Source organism: Crotalus tigris, unplaced genomic scaffold (assembly GCF_016545835.1).
Source record: "Crotalus tigris isolate CLP2741 ecotype Arizona unplaced genomic scaffold, ASM1654583v1 scf7180000024401.5802323, whole genome shotgun sequence".
Classification (NCBI taxonomy): domain Eukaryota; kingdom Metazoa; phylum Chordata; class Lepidosauria; order Squamata; family Viperidae; genus Crotalus; species Crotalus tigris.
The window spans coordinates 1,443,944-1,463,650 of NW_024100569.1; the positions used below are offsets into that span (position 1 = coordinate 1,443,944).

At 37.3% G+C, this 19,707-nt stretch overlaps 2 protein-coding genes across 9 annotated transcripts in view; one reads left to right on the forward strand and one right to left on the reverse strand.

Moving 5' to 3' along the window:
* The first annotated feature begins 424 nt into the window (after positions 1-424).
* Positions 425-15,804, forward strand: CLCC1 (chloride channel CLIC like 1). 7 transcript variants are annotated; one of them, XM_039329596.1, is made up of 12 exons: positions 427-611; positions 3,398-3,532; positions 4,455-4,568; positions 5,839-5,949; positions 6,914-7,135; positions 7,952-8,092; positions 9,198-9,291; positions 10,551-10,648; positions 10,739-10,885; positions 12,118-12,438; positions 13,593-13,874; positions 15,520-15,804. In XM_039329596.1, the coding sequence occupies exons 2-12, from the start codon at positions 3,401-3,403 to the stop codon at positions 15,547-15,549; spliced, it is 1,692 nt and encodes a 563-aa protein (XP_039185530.1). In that variant the 5' UTR covers positions 427-611; positions 3,398-3,400; the 3' UTR covers positions 15,550-15,804. The 7 variants fall into 7 exon arrangements, with proteins under 7 accessions (XP_039185534.1, XP_039185530.1, XP_039185533.1 ...); XM_039329595.1 differs by having other exon boundaries at positions 428-629; XM_039329594.1 differs by having other exon boundaries at positions 429-688.
* Positions 15,805-17,325: 1,521 nt separating this feature from the next.
* GPSM2 (G protein signaling modulator 2) overlaps positions 17,326-19,707 on the reverse strand; it is a 31,339-nt gene continuing 28,957 nt past the window's right edge. For both annotated transcript variants that reach the window (XM_039329590.1, XM_039329591.1), the window contains exon 15: positions 17,326-19,075. In XM_039329590.1, the coding sequence (XP_039185524.1) occupies positions 18,908-19,075 (168 nt within the window). In that variant the 3' untranslated portion in view covers positions 17,326-18,907. The remainder of the gene's footprint in view (positions 19,076-19,707) is intronic.

The window sequence follows — 19,707 nt, forward strand, 5'->3', positions numbered from 1 at the left end:
GTAATCCTAAAAATCTCTTAAATTAAGAGACCTATTCTTGTGGCAAAGGCATAGTAAAAGAAAGAAAAAAAAAGCATTTTTCTTCGCCTGATAGCTTTTCCTAGTGCTATTTTTCCAGTATCAGCGAGGTAGCAACTCCCACTCAGGATCTCCAAAAGCGAGGTCGCAAGTGGGCATCCTGTCATGCAGACTGCGGTTCCTCTATCTCGGGGGGTAGGCAACCTTGGCTCTTTTATGACTCGTGGACTTCAACTCCCAGAATTCCTGAGCCAGCATGGATCAGCTTGGAAACCTCCCTTTCTCCTCAGCATGGCTGGCTCAGGAATTCTGGGAGTTGAAGTCCACGAATCATAAAAGAGCCAAGGTTTTTGCTCTATCTTGTTCAGTCACAACTTCGGACCCTGAGCAGAAACATCCAAACCCGAAGCTTTGTTCAGCCACCATTCTGTCTCCGATAACGGCCATATTAGATTTCCCGAAATGCAACACTGGGTGTCCACATGAAGCTTCTGCATTTCAGACGACAACGCGACGGGGTCAACGCCGCCTCCTTCGCCAGGCAGAAGTGTGTTGGTTAACGGGCGGAGAGAAGCAGCGGCGGAAAGAAGGCGGTGAGGAAACTGAGCGGGGTGAGGATACGAGGGAAAAAAGGAGGGCCTCTCCGAACTCGAGGGGGACGCCTCCCCAAGTGAGTTTGCCTTCCCCACCTCTTCGTCTTTTGCGGGAGCGCGCGCCTCTTTGGGCTTGCGCGCATTCTTTGTAGGAAAACATTTCCTGCAGGGAATTTTGTCAGCACGTTTTCCCGCCCAGTAAAGAGGCTTCAGCTTTTAAAATGAGCCTGTGTGGGTGGCAGATACACAGCTTGTTAAGCGTGCAGCCACCTTTCGGGGATTCGTATGGTTTTTGTGTGTGGGGGGAACGGGCGCAGGATTTCCAAGGCACCTTTTCCCTACAATCTCCTGCCCCGGGTCGGCTTTGCCCTGTCCGCATCTACGGCTTCGATTCATCGTAATAAGAAAAAGGGCAAAGTGTACATTTATTTGACACATTCAAAGTTACAATGGCACTGAAAAAAAAAGTGATTTAGGGCCGTTTTTCACACTTAACGACCGTTGCAGCATCCCCACGGTCATGTGATCAAAATTTGGACACTTGGCAACCGACTCTTACTTAGGACAGTTGGGTGTCCTGGGGTCATGTGACTGCTTTTTGTGGCTTTCTTGCAAGCAAAGTCAATGAGGAAGCCAGATTCATTTAGCAACCGTGTTACTAACTTAATAACTGCAGTGATTCACTTAACAGTGGCAAGAAAGGTCTTAAAATGGGACAAAATTCACTTAACTGTTTCATTTAGCCACATAAATTTTGGGCTCAATTGTGCTCGTAAGTGGAAGATTATGTGTGTTACTTATGATTCCAGCAACTGAAAATGATTCTTGACACAAAGGGGCATTGTTTGCTTTGTATTCAAGTTTCCTGAATGGGCAGTAAATGTGGTTATCTATTCATTGAGTGGGGGTGTGTATTCCATCTTTCATTCAGCGCTGCTTTCTTCTGTATGCCCCCCCCCAACAACTTTGTGAGTAGGTGTGGCTGAGAGAGTGTGACTGGGAACATCACCCAGGGACATTCCTTGACTGACTTAAAATTGGCTGTTTTATAGAAGTAGTTCTCATTTATTGTCTGCCTTGTTTAGCAACCATTCAAGTTGCAACAGTGACGAAAAAGAAACTCTACAGCCTTCGCAGGTCTGTAAAGGGAAGGAAGGTATAAGTAAAATCAAAAGCCCAGTCATGGATTCAATTAGTGATTGCTTAACCTAATGACTAAATTGCCAGTCCCAATTGTGGTCATTACATGAAAGTAACTGTATGCACATGGGACTGCATCACTACTTTTTATTCTTATTATCATTTATTAAACTTCTATAACACCCATCTTGTGGAGGTGATTCTTCATTATTAATTTTCCCTCTCTATCCATCCTAACCTGAGGCTCTTCAAAGGGGAATAGAACTTCTATTATTTTATTTATTATTATCATCCCATCTTTATTATTTTTATAAACGACTTAAGGCAGTGAAGGTATTTAATACTCCTCTCTGCTTCTATTGTTCTTTAAATATCTGGAAGTCCAACAAGATGGGCTGTGCTTCCCAAGAATGTTTATTCGAGCTCCCCTTTTTAAAGCAGCAAGATATTTATATCAAATAACCATCCTGCTATTGTCCCCACAACAACTCTGAGGTGAGATGGGCTAAGAGAGAGTGACTGGCCCAAGCTCACCCTGCTGGCTTTCATGGCTAAAGCGGGAGTTGAACTCACCGTCTGCCCTTTTCTAGCCTGGTGCCTATGGTATCCTGTGAATAACGGCAGGACATGCTGGGGGTTATGAGAAATATACTGTACTCCAGGCTACCTAGAAGGTAGCAAATTGGGCAAAACTTTCACTTGGAATATTAATTTACAATCTTGTTTTACAATTTTGGGATATCTGCTACATAGAACTGAACCATTTATTCATAGCATCTATCTATATATTGATTTCTTCATATTTTCTTGGTTTTGTTCTTGAATTTTCCTTTGTAGAGTAAAAGTTATAAACATAAGGAATATTTTTTTATCCTTGTGAACCTCTTTCAAATTTCCCCTTTTTTCAAGCTTGTATAGTCACTGTACACATAGGTAACAATTCTATTTTCTTATTTTATAGTCTTAGCTCAAATAGAGTTTTTAAATCACTTTTTGGAAGTGATATGTTTTATCTTTTTTCAATTTCTACTGAATACACAAGCTCATGTATACAATTTAACAAAGAAGAAAACACGTCAGTGTTATTATTTCATCACACAGAAAAATTTTAAGAGCTGGAACTTAGGTTCTAAAGTCCTCTACAATGTCTATTTTGAGAAGTTTATATTCTAAGATTAATTAACAGATAACAGGTAGTGAAACAATAAATACAAACTTTACTTGTCTTTCTGTTTACATAATTTAAATAGAGGAGGATGTATTCTACTCTAAGTTCTTTAAGTGAATTCTGGATACTAATTCATTGTGAAAATGAAAGCTGTTTAATCATTTCTCTTTCAATAGAGAAATCAAATATGGGGTTATGTGTGTTCATTGATATTTATTCAACAGCATTGTGGAACTGCACCGGGGTGAATTCTTCCCTGTTCAGCCTCCCATATTTGCCAAAAGGATGTAAACCAAGTTAGTTTATGTAAAAAAATACACAAATAAATACTCCTCTTTCGAGTAGAGGTTGGGTCATGCATTGCTGGGAGACAGCTTGTTGTAGCCAGATAATTCAATAACTTGGAAAATTTTGAGCACTAGATGGTTGACTTTGCCTCCTGCATTTTGCTAAAACCATCCAATGTGCTTCCTGACAGAGGATGCTACTTTATTTGCTTCTGTATCCAGTCCTGCTGATAGGAAGGAGTGAAACTCAGAATGATGATTGGATTGATCCAACAGACATGTTGAATTATGATGCAGCATCAGGAACAATGCGAAAGCCTGACAAGGTAAGCGTAGAGATATTGGAGTCGCTTTGGACAGTAATATAAATAAATAAATATTCTTTCTTTATGATGCAAATTCGAGGTCATCTCTAGGTTAGGAGCTGTTTACCTTACCTTAACTTACATATCAGGAATACCTCCTTTTTTGGAAGCATAGTCATCAAATTCAGGAACTTAGAATTGAGCTTTAAAGCTTGGAAAACAGTTTTAAGAATCCTAAGGATCCACAAAAGAGAGGGTTTGAAGAAACTAGGATTGATATTCAGGCCTTCCATTTCTGTTTTTTTAAAAATTAACTCCAGTGCCATAAATCATGTGTACATTAATGCCCTCACTTGAGAATCTATGGACAAAAACATTTTTGTACGTATTATCTTTCTGAGCAGCCTTCCTGCATTTTAGTCACACCCCATTCAAATGTATACAGTTTTCACTAACTATCAGGAGAAAAAAACATTGCAAAGTTCCTGACTGACTATGGAGAATTTTTTGATGAACATCAGTGAACTGTGGAGGATGGTCAACACCATAATCAGATAGGAGAGACTTGAATATGATAATTGACATTATTGACCAATTTGCTGTTCAACCGAAGCTAATATATACTCTTGTCAATCTCTACTTCATATAAATACACACATACACACACACACACACACACACACACACACACACATATATATAGGTCTTTGGTTATTTGGGTTTTCTCTCACGTCAAATTGGAAGTGTCACTTCCAATTTGACGCAGGAGAAAACCCGGATAACCAAAGACTTACATACAAACACCCGTGGAAACCTCAGAAAACATGTATATATATATATATATATATATATATATATAACTGTATATTTTTTGTAGAAATAAGAAGAATGAAGCAGCTTCATGTTCAATAGTAGAAATATTAACAAATGATTAAAATTGCAGCATGTGAATCCAAATGATTTTGAAAATAAGAGAGTACCACCAACAAAAGTGGCCGAAGAAAATCTAATGGAAATTTCCAGGTGCCAAACAAAACTAGATTCTGTAACTCATAAGGTTAGTTTGCATCATGCTAGTTGACTATGTATGTTTTTAATAAAATATTGCTTCATCGTAGCTTGAATAAATTCTGGCCTTGTTAAAATATCACTTTGACATTATTATTAGATCATCTCCCATATTTGTAAAAAAAAGCTGTTAAATGTTCATGGATATTTTCAGCTAGACTCCTACTTAAATCAGCTGAAATTTTTCAATATATACTTTTGTTAGGCATTTCGAAGTAACACAACAAAGAAAAAGAACAAAGAAAAGGGCTGAAATAAAAATACAAATGAATAAACAAAAAATTTACAAATATAGAGGCTATAATATTACAGCATATCATTATTGTGAATGTTGAAAGCTTAAAAATTGCCATTAAGTCTAAAGAAGCATAAATATCAAGAACCATAGTCAGCACAATATAAACTACAGGATTATAAATGAAAATAAATCCTATCTATATCTTTTTTACTGGTCATATTGATATATTTTCTTTGTTTTGTTTTCCTTGTTTGTTTTATTATTCTATTTTACTTTTTCTTTGTTTAAACTTTTTATTTCTTTATTTTTTTATAGTTGTGAACCACCTAGAGTAGCCCCATGGAGAGATAAGTGGCAAATAATTTAATAACAATAATATTCAACATACTAGGAGTTTTTCTAGACTACCCAACAATTTGTCTGGATGGTATAAGGATGGGGTTTGACTAGATGACCTCTAAGGTACCTTCCAACCCTGTGAATCTTTGTTCTATATTATTATTAAAAATCATCTCTAAATTCTAGAATATTGAAATATAGATTTTATGTATAATGAAACCTAAATTTTGGATGTGATACAAATCTGTGTATTAAATTGTAATCTAGAAATAATTTTCACTTTGAATTAAATTCGGTGTTCCATTTACTTTTAAGATATGAAATTATTCTGATATTAAAGCATACTCTCATAACTTGGTTAGTTGTTCTTCCATAGACAGGATCAAACATCCTTTCTAAGGAAAGGCCATCCTTGCAGCAATTCCCACATATACAGCTAATTCAATATATTTTGAAGGAAAGTATGCTTTATATGATTATACTATATGAATTCATAAAATACAATTAAAATATCTCAGATTTAAATTCCAGTTTTAAGATTTGTTTCATTCTGGTTTGAATTATTTTCCAAAACTTTTGAGTTTACAGTGTTACCCGCGGATGTGAAAAAATGATCAGATCTGCTTGTTATATTTCCATCAATTTATACCGGAGATAATTTTGGAGGACTTTATTTTTTCAGCTTGATGAATATGAAAAAAAATGTAAAGCAAGGTTACATGAAAGCAGCAGCATTCATGTTTTTAGAAGATACTTGAATAAGATTTTAAATGAAGTTGGAAGACTTGGACTAGTGAGTACCTAAGAATCAGTTAAGAATTTTGAGCATTTTTCTGGTTATGTGTATTTTCTCATAACTAAAGCGCAGGAGTTGGCATAACTAACTGTCCACTTTTAAAAATAAAATGGGCCTATCTAACAAATGACATATATTAATCAAGACGCAGTCTACAAAAGTCCTTGAAAGGAGTTGCTTGAAGAGGCCTTGGTTTGTTTGATTTACATGTGTAGCCATTAGAGATAAAATCAATCTTTTCTTAATGTAATATAGTCTTGGACTTGGGGCCTTCTTAACTATGTATGAAAATCAGCATGACCAATTACTTTGGATGATGCTGATGCCATTAAATGGTTGCAGAAAACATTTTTGGGAATCCTCTGATCATCTTATGAGTAAACTCACAAACTACTTGCCAAGGATATATATTCAGGTTGATACTACAGTGGGCTCAGTGAGTTGTGAAAATATTTGAACTCACATTTGTAACCTCACTGAAGAGAATTATCTGAGTGGCTGAGTTGAATTTACCCCCGTGTTTATTATCTAACTTGCCCATAATGCCTGGGTATGGTCCAAAACTATTCCTGTAAACATAAATGATCCTGAAGCTGGCATTTTGCTTGATTTTATGGTAGTTTCACATTTTAACTTTTTGCTTTAATAATACAATAATACTTTAAAAGTTTTAAATGCCTTCAGGGTACAATTGGCTGGTACCTGCTACAACAACATCCAAACTCTATTGTGATTGGGATAGAAGTTTAGCATCTTTAATGTTCAGAGCATTTTATAGCAAAATGCGCATTTTCTTATATCTTCATTCTGGAGGGTACTTTTTGGTGATTATTCTTGACCTTTTGAAAGGCCACTGAATCAGGATTTACCATATGACTGATCAGCTGTGAACCCTTTGCATGTATTTATTCTGCAAAAATATTTGGGCTGCTCTGATTATTTTGTGTGTGCTTTATTTTAGCCCGATGATAATACCAGGGAAGTGCATTATGATGCTGAGATCATCCTCACCAGCCAATCAGTTAATGAAATTAACAAGTTCCTTAAGGAAGAAGGCTGGAAATCTGCTTCTCTAGACGAAGCCGTTAACAGTATTCTGATTAATTGTAGACCTCATGATTATGAAGCATGGAAATGGAAGTTTGAGGACACATTTGGGGTTGATCCATATAATGTCTTCATGGTAAGGGAAGCTTTCTGAAATACCAGGCCTTACAAATCGTAAATCTCATAGCCTGAGTAACAAAAGGGCTGTATTCTTATTTCTAATGCTAAATTAATTTTAATGATAGGAGTGCAGTAGCTCATGTGGTTATGATGCTGATGATTGGCAGGTTCACATTCAAGTCCTGGTTGTTGCTGCAGGATGGGGTGAGCTCCCATCCATCGCTCCAGCTCCTGCTGACCTAGCAGTTCAAAAGCGGACAAATGGAAGTAGATAGATGGGTACCACTTCAGTGGGCAAATTAACAGGGACCCAAAAGGAGCCCCCAATTGAGCCCCCAAAGGGACAGTGGGGATGATACTGGCTAATCATTTCAACCCGGAAACGTTTCAGTGCTCCCAACATGTCTGTAGTGGTAGTTTTAATGATGAACAAGCTACAATTAGAAATGCACATCATACTAAACATAAATCAACAAACCATACACCGATAATATGAGAACAAGTTAATTTTATGTGATTTTTCTCACTCATGATGAAACACCCCAAGTTTTTGGTTCATTTGTTCAAAAAAGAACAAAAAAGGAAGAACAGTATGAGCTAGATAAACTTCTTGTCATAAGTAGTTTTCCACTGGGAGTTCAATAGAGTTTTTGATTATTACACTATTTGAGAGTGCAAAAACAAAGTGACCCAGTTCATGATGCATTATCACAAGTTACAAAAGATGAAGATATTTAAATTCAGTTTAATCACAAGGTAGAAATGTGTTTGTTGAAATTAATAAATTCTCACCAACTACATTCCTGTATTCTTTGTTATTTTTCTACAAAAGGTCCTTTTGTGTTTAGCAAGCATCTCAGTCATTATTGCAACGGAATTATGGACACGTGTTAGTTGGTTGTCTCAGATTAAGCGTCTTATGATAATCAGTTTTCTCATCAGTTTTGGATGGAACTGGATGTACCTCTATAAGGTAAACAACCTTATTTATTTTGAAGAAGTGGGAAGGATGATAGATATATTTGGCCTCAAACAAAACTTAAATATTACGGTACTCACCATTTAATTGTACAGTCAACAACACATGTAGGTATCAGTTAGTGCTAATAATGAATCCCACATAATGGTCGCATTAATCAAACTTCCACTATTCAAACTGATATTTCTATGGAAACATAGAGCAATTGTCCAGCTTGACTGAAATATGCAATGAAAGTTTTAAAATATAAATGTTAATGTATGTTAATGAATTATAACAGTAAAAGATGAAAAGAGTACACTTACAACTTACATTTATTTTAACAAAGTTACAGAATAGTTATTCAGAATTTTTTTTTTATTTTGCATTTCGTATCATTCCTAGCGATGAGCTTACACTGACAAAAACATCTTTGTCATGTAATGAAGGAAGTTGTAGAAAAATTGTTACCATACTGTAGGTTCTGGTTTGAGAATTGGAGGAGGGAGTATTATCTACTCCACCTTGAATTCCTGAAAGAAAGATAAGGGACATAAATCTAATTTAAAAATAAATAAATAAATAAATGAAATAAATTCTTAGTAACTAGTGACTTAACAAAATGGATAGTGCTACAGACCCATCTAAGGACATCCACTGTAATGGTGGATTGAGCATCTCATCCGCTGGTGCCATGAATAGTTTTTGTTTAAGGGGGAAGGGATACAGAATGCATAAGATATAATCTTTCTTAATAATTTTTTTTCTTGCTTATCTTATTTTCACACTAGTTAGTCTTAAAAGGTTAGAGGCTTTAGGATCCTCCTCCTTTATTTCTTGCATATGACATTTCTGAAAAAAGCTATTCTCATCCTAGGAGGGAGTGAAGAAAGACCTAGTTTGCACCTACCCATTCTTACATTCTCTCCAAGCGTTGCAAGAATAGAACCTCCAAGGACTACAATATCTATGTTCTCTTATTTAGTCTCAACAGTGTTGGGTCTACATTGGAGCCATTTGCTTTTAAGAGACATTTTAAAAGAAAGACTAAAAAAATAAAAATAAACTCAGTGATTTTATTCAAGAATTGTTGAATCCTTTAATTGGGGGGGGGGTTTAGAAAGCCTTCGCTCAGCACCAGTCAGAAGTGGCCAAAATGGGAAATGTTGAAAAAATCTGTGTGGAGAAGCTTCAATGGATAGACAGCCTTTGGGGTAAGTAGCTTGTCACCTCTCTTCTGCTACTGCAGACATGTCAAACACAAGGCCCGGGGCCTGGATGCGGCCCGTGAAGTAGTTTCATGTGGCCCGCAAAGCCATCCTGGAAACAGTGAGGGAACGGCCCCCACTGCCTTGGCCCTGGCCGAGACCGACTGGGAGCCAATGTACAATTTTGTGGTGGCTATCTGTGCTGAAACACATTCAGTCTTAGCTCCACAAGGCTGTCCGGAAACAGCGAGGAACCAGCCCTTGTTGTGTTGATCCCGCCCCCTGGGTGCATGCTGGGGAGGTGTCACCCTTTGTGAGGAATGAAGAAATGCACCATGCCTTGGCGTTGCCTCGGTCCCACCCCCTTCTGCCAGAGACCCTCAGATCTGTCCCACTCCTGCCCAGGCCCCCACAGGCACCCTTGATGCGAAAGATGTAGAGCTGGCCATGCCCACCCAGTAGGCCGCACCCACCCTGGCCACACCCACCCGGCCCCCCAAGGGCAACCGCAATGCTGATGCGGCCCTCAATGAAATTGAGTTTGACAGCCCTGTGCTACTGCAACTTTTTCGTGCCCAACCTCTTTTTGAAAATACACGTGTTTTTATCACTATGCTGCTTTTTCTTCCACAGAAATTCAAAGCAAGTATATGAGAAGGAAAAAATCAGAACAATAATACCATAAATAAGAAATAAGACAACAAAATGAACAAAAAGCCTTGGCTGAAAGAATTGCCAATTTAAAAAAAAGTGATTTAAGGAAAGCCTTGGACGCTGGAATGTCTAATAGCTTGGGAAAGGGGAATAGTTTTGGGCAGATAATCTTCTGAGATGCTTTTTAACACCCTGATAGAAAATTTAGCTAACTAATTGTACAGATTTGAAATGAATTTACAGATCTCTAGGCAGGTTTGATTAATACTTGGATTTCTTCAAACCCTGAAGCCTTTTATTTCCAGTTATGCGTCAGTTGCCAGAGGAAAGGAACCCCTTCCTCCAAGGGTCTTTTTTTAGGAGGGTGCCTCTTCTATTAGCTCGTGAACTGTCAGCCCTGCGAGGTAGTACAGATAAGAAGCACATGAGTTTGTGGGAGGTATTGGTTCTGAGAGTTGAAGTCCATCGATCTTAAATTTGCCAGGGTTGAGAAACACTGCTGTAAATATTGCTAAAGTAATTGCAAATTTTATTTTCAAGCAGTTAATTTCTACTTACCTTTAAAATACAGTTTTTGTTTGACTGAATGATTTCTTGCTTTTTGACTGCAGAGATTTTTAGAACCTCGTTTACATACCAAGATGATCCTTGCCAAAAGTACTATGAAACCCTCATGGTAAATCCGATTTTGTTCGTTCCTCCAACAAAGGTATTTTTTTTTAAGTTCTAGATGTTTTCCCTTTGTTCTGTAGGGAAGCTGTCAAAGCATTCTAATGTTTATTGTTGTCTCCTGTTTTAGGCCCTGGCTGTTACATTTACCAATTTTGTAACAGAACCATTGAAGCACATAGGACAAGGAATTGGTGAATTTATTAGAGCTCTCATGAAAGAAATTCCAGTACTTCTACAGATTCCAGTGCTGATCATAATGGCAGGAGCAACTTTGGTAAGTATTTGCTTGAAGGGGATTCATCTGGATTTTGGCCTCTGATGTCCCACAGTACAAGCTGTAAGCTCCAGACCATTCCGTGCTAGGGAAAAAAAATCCTATTAGCAAGATCAGTTCAATAGTGGAACTAATTCTAAATTGTGCTTAGTGCCCTTTGTTTGGTTGAGTTTCCAGGCCCATTCCAAATCTATGATTCAGCATATCTCTTGTGCATATGACCTACAGTGGCCCCAATGAATTCAGTACGAGGAAAATCGATGTAATTACACTGGAAAGGATACCTGAGGTTGTTAACGCCCCCTCCTCAACTGCTTTTGGTGAATTTCTCATAGTGCCACTTATTACCCAAGAGGTTGGAGGGACAACTCATGTACAAAGTTCATTCACAGTCATGTTCTAGGTAAATTATCCTGGTCTGGGTGTGTGATGGCTCACGTGGACACTGGATTGGAGGTTAGCAAGTCTGTGTTTGATACCCAAGTGCTGCTGCATGGCGGAGCGAGCTCCAGTCTTTTGCTCCAGTTCCTTGATTGGGACATAAGCCCAAGGGCCATTCCCCAGATGATGGGGATGTTACTGGCTAATCCTTTCAACCTGGAAGCACCTTAAACAGTGTCTCCAACATGAACGGGATGGGATCCTGGACCAAAAACTAATGGTACACGACATTAAAATTAATGTCGTGTACCATGATAAAAATGATTTGGTTGTTGAATCTACAGGGATTGCGCTAACAGTAATTTACAATTCTTCCTATATTCATAATCTAAAAGTTCAGATAAATATAAAAAAGGTTAAGAACTCTTCCTGTAAGACAGAAAGAAATCCCATTTAAATACTCTGGGTGGTAAAGATTGGAAGCAAATATTTGAGAAAATAATATTTAATAAGAAATGTTAAAAATATATAGTGTCCTTGTTTGGCTACATGTGGATCCTGTCCAACAGAGCCTTTCTATCAGCAGAAACTTGGCTGTGGATCAAATTTCCCTTATTCTGCACCTTCAGTTCATGTCACCAATTTCTCTGGAATTTCTCCAATTTTGGGGGGAGGGTCCACCAAAAAAGATTTTGGTGGCATAGTTGGAGGAGGGTGCTGTAATAGAAAAGATAGGAAAGTCTCTATTGGATAAATAGAAATCATTGCGCATAACAATGTAAAGAGTTTGGTAAATGTGAAGACTGGAATTGTAACGTTTTGTTCGGGACCTTAACACAATTCTTTTCTAGATTTTCTGCTATGGGGCAGGAAAATCTGTCACTGCTCTAAGAGGTTTACCATACCAGGAAAAGCCACAGCCTCCCCCTCTTCCCCCAAGGGATAGAAATCAATCCCCACCAATGCTGCAGCCAAAACAGGCAGGTGCCAAGGCAAACGACTTGAGTGGAAATGCAGAGTCCACCCCGGGAGGTCCTTATGACAGAGGAGATGCATCAAGAAGAAACGGGCAACCCAGATCTGACAGTGTCCAAAAAAACAACATAGAGGTTGTGCACGCCGGCAGTACACTGGATGTACCAGCAGAAGAGCATTCCAAATTGGCAGCCAAGGTAATCAGAAGCATATCGGTTTTAATTCTAATTAAATTGGTTGTGTTTGTGTTATATTTATCCACTAACCCAGCGATCCCCAATCCCTGTGCCGCAGCCCACTAGCAGGCTGTGGCCTATTCGTAACAGGGCTGTGTGAGCGGCGGGCTGGTGCACACGGACATGCAGCTCAATTTGCACAAGTTGAGCTGTGAGTGCATGTGCATGCATACCAGCTCACCACTCGCATGACCCAGTTCCCCTCTTCCCCCCCCCCCAGCCAGGCTGCCAAGCCGCAAAGGTTGGGGATCGCTGCATTAACTTATTGGGCTTAGAAACCACTGTACGTCTCCAGACATTAAAAGACAAAAACCATAAAGCACAACACTGTTAAAAGGAAAATCTGCAATGAAATAGTATAGGAGTTATAATTTGTCCTCTGGCAGTAATATTAACAGTTCAAGGTTTTATAAAACAGCTAAGAAAACAAATTAATTTCTGCAGTCCACCTTTTAAGTTATTTTTAATTTAACGTCCCTTCTTCCCTACAATACAGATTTTGGTCCTAGTATGGATCACCCAAAACTGGCTGTTCCATTCATGGAATACTTTGCACATATGTATAGCGCTATAATTAAGGGGCATTAGCTAGCACTTCTGAAGTGTATGTATATATAAGTATCATTTCATAATGCTGCAATATATTTTAGTTGACCTGAAAAATATTAATTATATATTAGGAAGCATGTAATCCAATACATATATATTTAGAAGACAGCCCCACTAACTTCAGTGGGATCCACTCCCAGATAAATTGCCTAGGGATACATCCTTACTTGTTTATGTTGTAGATAAATATATCTTTGAGGAGAACAAAAGAATGCGAGCAAAATAAATAATTTCTAGAAAATCAGTGTGGAATTTGTTTGGAGGGGAAATATGCTTGTCTAAAATTAACTTACTTTGAAAATTTTTAAGTAGAACAGTTTCTATATAGTTTATCAAAATATTTAAAAGAAGTGAATAGTTGAGATGGAAATATGTATCAGCGTGTGTCTTGTTAGAAATTTTGCACCTTATAATTCGTTAGACTGTAATCATCTCTTTCAAGTGGTATATAATTGCTATTAGTTTATGTGTTGATGGTTGTTACTAAAGTAACTCACTGATATTAGAATCTCTTACAGAATGAATTGAATCCTAAAGAACAGAATGAGGCTAATGATGAAATGGAGAAAACCAACAGAGATTCAAACCTGGATAAAACAAACCTTGTTGATCCTAGCCAAGCGCAAAAGCCTTCAGAAAGTAATGGAAATGAAACAAAACATAGTAGCAGTGAAGACGGGATTGTGAAGCCAAATGCTCCTGAAACCCCAGAAATTCAGGGGAAAGAGAACAGCTCGTGTGGATTGGGAGAATCCAGAGAGAGGATTATAGAAACCTTGAAGCCATCTGTAAGTTTAAAATGGATTCACTCTTGTGTATCTTTAGAAGAGGAAGCCAATTTGGCCTCTCACAACAAGGAAACAGTAATGAGTAAATGTAGAATTGTTCCTGTGTGCCTAGAGTCTATTCCTACAGGGATAGGAAGACATGCACAGAAAGGACAATAATTTTTATATATTTTTAAAGTAAGAGGAATTGTTAGATTGTAAAATATAATTTTAAATCCATTTCAAGGATACTTCTTTCCCTAATTTACATAGCTGTTCTCCAGATGTCTTTAATCTTTCACCAGGAGAAGAAACAAGTGATTTTTGGACCTGTTGAAAATGCCATTTCTTTCTTTCTTTTTTTTAAGTGTGTGTATTGTATGCATGTTTTGTGTGTATGTGTTGTGTGTTGTCTTTACTCCTAAAGACAAAATAAATTCAATTTATTAGTTAACTAGTCTAGGTAGAAATGCCATAGCAGCATTTTAAGAATACCACGGACTGATTTCAGGCTCCAGTTGTGGAATTGGGTGATGTAATTCATTTAATAATAAACAATTCTGAGTTTCACTGCTTGATAATGAAAGAGTGGGGAGGTAGTTTTTTTTGCAGTTTATACACGTTGAACATCTACTCCCAGATAGTTAGGAAATATTTTAAGCAGTGTAGAAAGTGGTATTGGGGATTTTGAGAGATGAAGACAAACTGTCAGAAATTAGTTTTCTCCTCCTTTCAGCTACTGTCACCATTGCGCTACAGCTCAGTCTTACATGATTTAAGTATTTGCTTTAAAAAGACAGCGGGGTCCTCGGTGCTCTCTGCACTTGGTTGTTACCAAACTAGGTATCATCAGTGCACAAATATTACCTAGTTTGGTAGTGAAACATCTGCAAGAAAGCAACCAAGCTCAGTGAGCACCAAGGACCCCTCATTTCAGCCCTGAGCTACAAATATTCTCTTCTACCATTATAGCAAACTTTTCTCTCTTGTGAAATTAATCATCTGACAATAGCCAATTCGTATGAAATTTATGGACGTTATAGACATGTTGCTGCTTTCATACCATATTATGAAGCATGTGGGAAAGATTTCCAAGACTTCAGGTGTTATTTGTTGATATACAATGACTTTCTGAATTTCCAGAAGAGTAGTTGGTAACTTAAAAAGTTGGGCAATTACTTAGCCCTTCAATGAGATTCACTTCTAAGTAACTCCATAAAGATTAGAAATTGACATTTTTATATGTTGTATAACACCCAAGTGTATCTAACAAGGACGTCACACGTTTGGAGTATTTAGCTTTCTGTGTCATATTTTTCTGGCTCAGTTTCCACTCCATTGCTCTCCCACTGGATGGGAAAAGTAACTTCCGTACAAAGGACTTAAGATACACATTTGGTACATCTTAAGCAGGAAAGAGAAATTGTTGAAGGAGAAAGATCAGATTGGTAGCTATACTGACCTTCTGTGATAAAGATTTAAAAATAGAGAGCTAAAAAAATCTGTACAAAGATTTAGTATAGCCTTTTCCCCTCCTTTGGACTGTTGAGGGCAACAGCTTCATATGGATTAAATTGAATGTTTGTCTCACCAGCGCAACAGAGGTTGTGACTTGTGAAGACATTTGGCAGAAGGCTTTTAAATAATTGAAATCTTCTCCTTACAGGAACAGTATCAGAGGAACATTGCTCCCTGACAGACCTCTCTCTACTTTACCAGATAGAAGCCTTTTTTTAAAAAAAAAATATATTTTTAATGAAAAAGAATTCACCATTCTGAAACGAGAAAATTATTCACTTGGTAACCCCCAGTGCATCTTGATTAATCAGGATATTTTTCTCCTGACAGCTTCAAGGCATTTTGAAAGCATCTTATAGAATTATGTATTAAGTATATAAAACATGCAAGAATGTGACTTCAGAATGAAATAAAAGATTTACTATACATGGGACTTTAGTGTAATTTTTACTGTGTTCATAAATAGCCCAAGGAACAGTTCATTTTAGTTACAATCCAAGAGCAATCATAAAAATGAAATTGGATCATAAATTAGCTTAATCAAGCTTAATTAAGTTAGGCTTTGGGAAATAGTTGGGACTTACTATTAATATTAATTTCATATTAATATTAAAACAGAATCAAAAATGGTTTGCATCTGTTCTTGTGAATGTCCTAGTAGTCCACAGAATAGAATTTAATGAGGGTAAATACTTGAAATCTGGAGCGCTGCCTGGCATTCTACAGAAATGAAGATCAAAGGTTAGCAATACCAAGAGGTAAGGAGCACTTGGAGGCTATAAATGAAGCGCTCAATAAGACTTCCAGGGAAGGGAAGGCGAACTAAAGAAGTCTCTGTGAAAATAGCCGACAGCCACACAAAGATGAAAGAATTGGTGAGTAGTAAGACTGATTCCTTGGAGTCTCTCCGGATAGAGAGAACAAGAAATTGCCCACAGGTGCTCCAAACAGCCACTCTTCATGAGGTGACTGCAAGACACCACTTTTTTCCACATTTTAACTTTAGAAGACAAAAGGACCATTCAACAACGTCATCTTTCTTGCAATTACAGTGGATCCTTTTAAAGGATGCTAAATTCACATGCCTCGCTTCTTAATCCCTTTGAGAAATTCTCTATTACCCATCTTAAAGAGGTAGAGACCTTAACAATGACAAGTTTGAAAAGTTTGGGGCGAGTTCATTCAGTTCAAATCTGAACAAAAGAAAAATTAATTTCAAACTTAAATATTTAATTTGAAATAAAGAGCAAAAAGCTAAATAAGATTTTAATCTAAGAAAGTTGTTCCACAGATACTCCCCCCCTCCCCAAAAGCCAACCAGACTTTGTTTTTTCCTTTGAAAATGTTTTGCTTCTCATACAAGAAGCTTCTTCAGTTCTGACTTACTGGAGGGGAAGCTGATGAGAAGCATAACATTTTCAAGAAAATAATCAAGGAAATCCAGTTGCCTTTTGAACAGAAGCACCCTTGGGACACCATGAATGACCTGGATAACTGAGAATCTCAATACATATCTTAGAAAGTTATAAACCAGTTAAGGAACCAAATAAATCTGAATTTTTAAGATTTTGGAATTAAGTATTAAAAAATAAGCAGCCTCTTGGGGAAACAAACTTATTCTGACAATCCTGGTTATCATAAGTCATAAAGATTTTTCAATGCTATTTTTTGAAACTGGATACCAGAGGGGACTAAAGATTCTAAGAAGAAGGGGGAAAACCCCAAGCCTGTTTTTGATGTTGATTAATACTGTATCTTACAAAACGACACAAACGTTATACGGAAACATAAAGGAGAACGGAGTCAGAAATTAGTAAATACAATAGCAACCCTGCTATTGTATCTGCTTCTATAGATAACATTATGTCCAAAAAATGCTAATTAATGAAAGAACAAATATGGAACAAACTTAAAGTACAAAATGTAGAGCTACAAATGACAGGCCAAAAGAATGTTTTGGAAAAGGATGTTTTACTGGATATACAAAAGAAACTGGATGAAGATTTAAAAATTAAAAAAGAAAATACAAACAATAAACAGACAATGACCTGGAAAATGTTTCTTATTGGATCTACGAAAGACAGTTGTTAAAGCCTTGAATAAATCTGCACAGTGAGATAAGAATTGAACTCAACTATTACAATAATACAGGTAGTCTTCAAATGATAATCGTAACAGAGCCTGCCCATTACAGTTGAAAGTCATGGCAACCATTAAGTAAAGCACCCACATGGTTGTCTCACAAATCCCCATACCTGCTCTTCCCAATGTGGCTGTTAAATGACCACGTGGATCATTAAATGGAACACAGGTTTCTCAGGCCCCAAAGGAGAACTTGGGAAGCCTAGCACAGGGCCCGCCCTGGGCCTCTCAAGACCTCCTCTGCCCCAAGGCATCCCATATTCTGCTTCATGCCCCTCGGGGTCCACACAGGTCTTGGGCCTGCTTCCCCCACCCTCCGGTCCCACATACTTCTCTCTATCTACCCCCATTATCAATTGCTCATATACTTTTATGGGATAGGTGAGCTGGAGCACTGCAGCATCTCTACTGCAGTCATAAGGCGAACAACCACAGGGACATTAGCGGTCGTACCTTCAGAACCCGGCCATAAGTAGCTTTTGGGGGGTGATTCACTTGTAACTTCAAATGGCCAGTTATAAGTTGAGGATTACCTGTATTTGAATCAAGGACTATTAGAAGTAAAGGAATAAAAAGTTGGTTTATTTGATCAAGTTTAAAATGAGACTTTTTTTGTTGCAAAGTTCTGGCAACACTTCATGGTCTGTTTCCTGACACAGGATTGAAAAGTTGAAGTTTTATGGATTTGCTTTTGGATAAGGGATAAGATATGCGATGAAGGATATCTGTAACCTTACAGAGGGCAAAAAGTTATTAAAAATTTGCTCATACTTGGTCTGATTAATATTAGAAGTAACTTCACTATATATTTTCTTTCTTCAAGTTTATATTATTGTAATCAAAATTCTTAATAACATTTACTTAAAAAGAGAGCTCAGTGAGAGATGATAATGAAGCCTTTAAGTGCTTTGTTCATGGCTTAAACTGAATCGGTTTCTTTTCCTTGCATTGGCTTAATACTCTTTTATAGATAAAAAGATAAAAAACACAACAGTATTAAAAGTTTTTTAAAAAACCACCATAATACTGTTCATTTTAAAACCTTCTGTAATATGTAAAAATTAGAAAAAAAAATTGAATTTATTTCTACAGTTTACGTATTTTAGCAGAAAAAAAATGTCCTAAATTTCTGACAAAAGTACCTTAAAGGAAAACAGTACATCTACATGAGGGGAAATGAACAGAAAGGGAGACAGTATGGAAATAAAAGACTATACAGCTGACTTTCAACAACCAGTATTCAATATCTGATTTTAAGCAGTGGTAGTAATGACTGTACCGTATTCTATGTACATATACTGAATATTTTCAATATATATATATTTCCCCTGAAGGCATTATATGTAAAATATCTGTTGCAGCTTTACATAATCATCACATGCGTTTTAAGTCCATTAGGTAGAACTTGGCCTCTTCAGATTAGATGGTGGAAAGACTCTCTGTTCATCCATTCTTTTCTCCTGCGATCTCAAAATAAGGCTGAAGAAATCTTCATCGGGAACAGTTGGCCCTTTTGGAATGTTTGGTGGTGGTTCACATCTCTGGTCATCTAAACGAGAGCCCTAAAAAAAAAAAAAAAAAGACTACATTAAAACCACTGTTTTATTTTAGTTTCAGCTAGTCCATTTTTCCAAGGGAAGCTTACTGGCATCCATTTCGAACCTGAGTGTCTTCCAGAATCATTCTGAACAGTTATTCCAACAGACTAATGACTTGTTTTAAAGTTTAATATTCATTTGATGAAAAAAGAATTACATGTAAAAGAAGACCCAGAAGTCGATACAGGAGAGCAAAGAGGCTGGTATTGAAATGCTGCCCACATCCCTACATACACATCAGCCACCAGCAAAGGGATCAAACCCTTCAACCTTACATTTCCTTGTTGAGATAGTAACTTATGGGCAAAAGATTGCACTCCTACACGCTTACCTGGGAGGATGGCCCACCAACAGTACTTCTTTTTAAATATGAATGGGATCCTCCAAAATACATTAATATACAGTATTCCTCATAGCACTTCAACGAATAAGTTTCCTACCAAACTGAGCCTCCAGGAAAACAAATGGAGTGGTACTTGCTGCTTGAGGGGAGTGAAGCTGCATCTGAAATACTTGGAAATGCAGTATCCAACTGAGTTTTCATTAAAAAATAAAACAATCTAACTGTGTACAATGGTAATCTGTTAAACTTTGGA

Excerpts from the sequence above, each read along its gene's own strand:
- CLCC1 (XM_039329596.1), top strand. The coding sequence starts at position 3,401 with ATGCTACTTTATTTGCTTCTGTATCCAGTCCTGCTGATAGGAAGGAGT. Across the intron at positions 10,649-10,738 it reads TGTTCGTTCCTCCAACAAAG|GCCCTGGCTGTTACATTTAC; the intron begins GTATTTTTTTTT and ends CTCCTGTTTTAG. Across the intron at positions 13,875-15,519 it reads TAGAAACCTTGAAGCCATCT|GAACAGTATCAGAGGAACAT; the intron begins GTAAGTTTAAAA and ends TTCTCCTTACAG.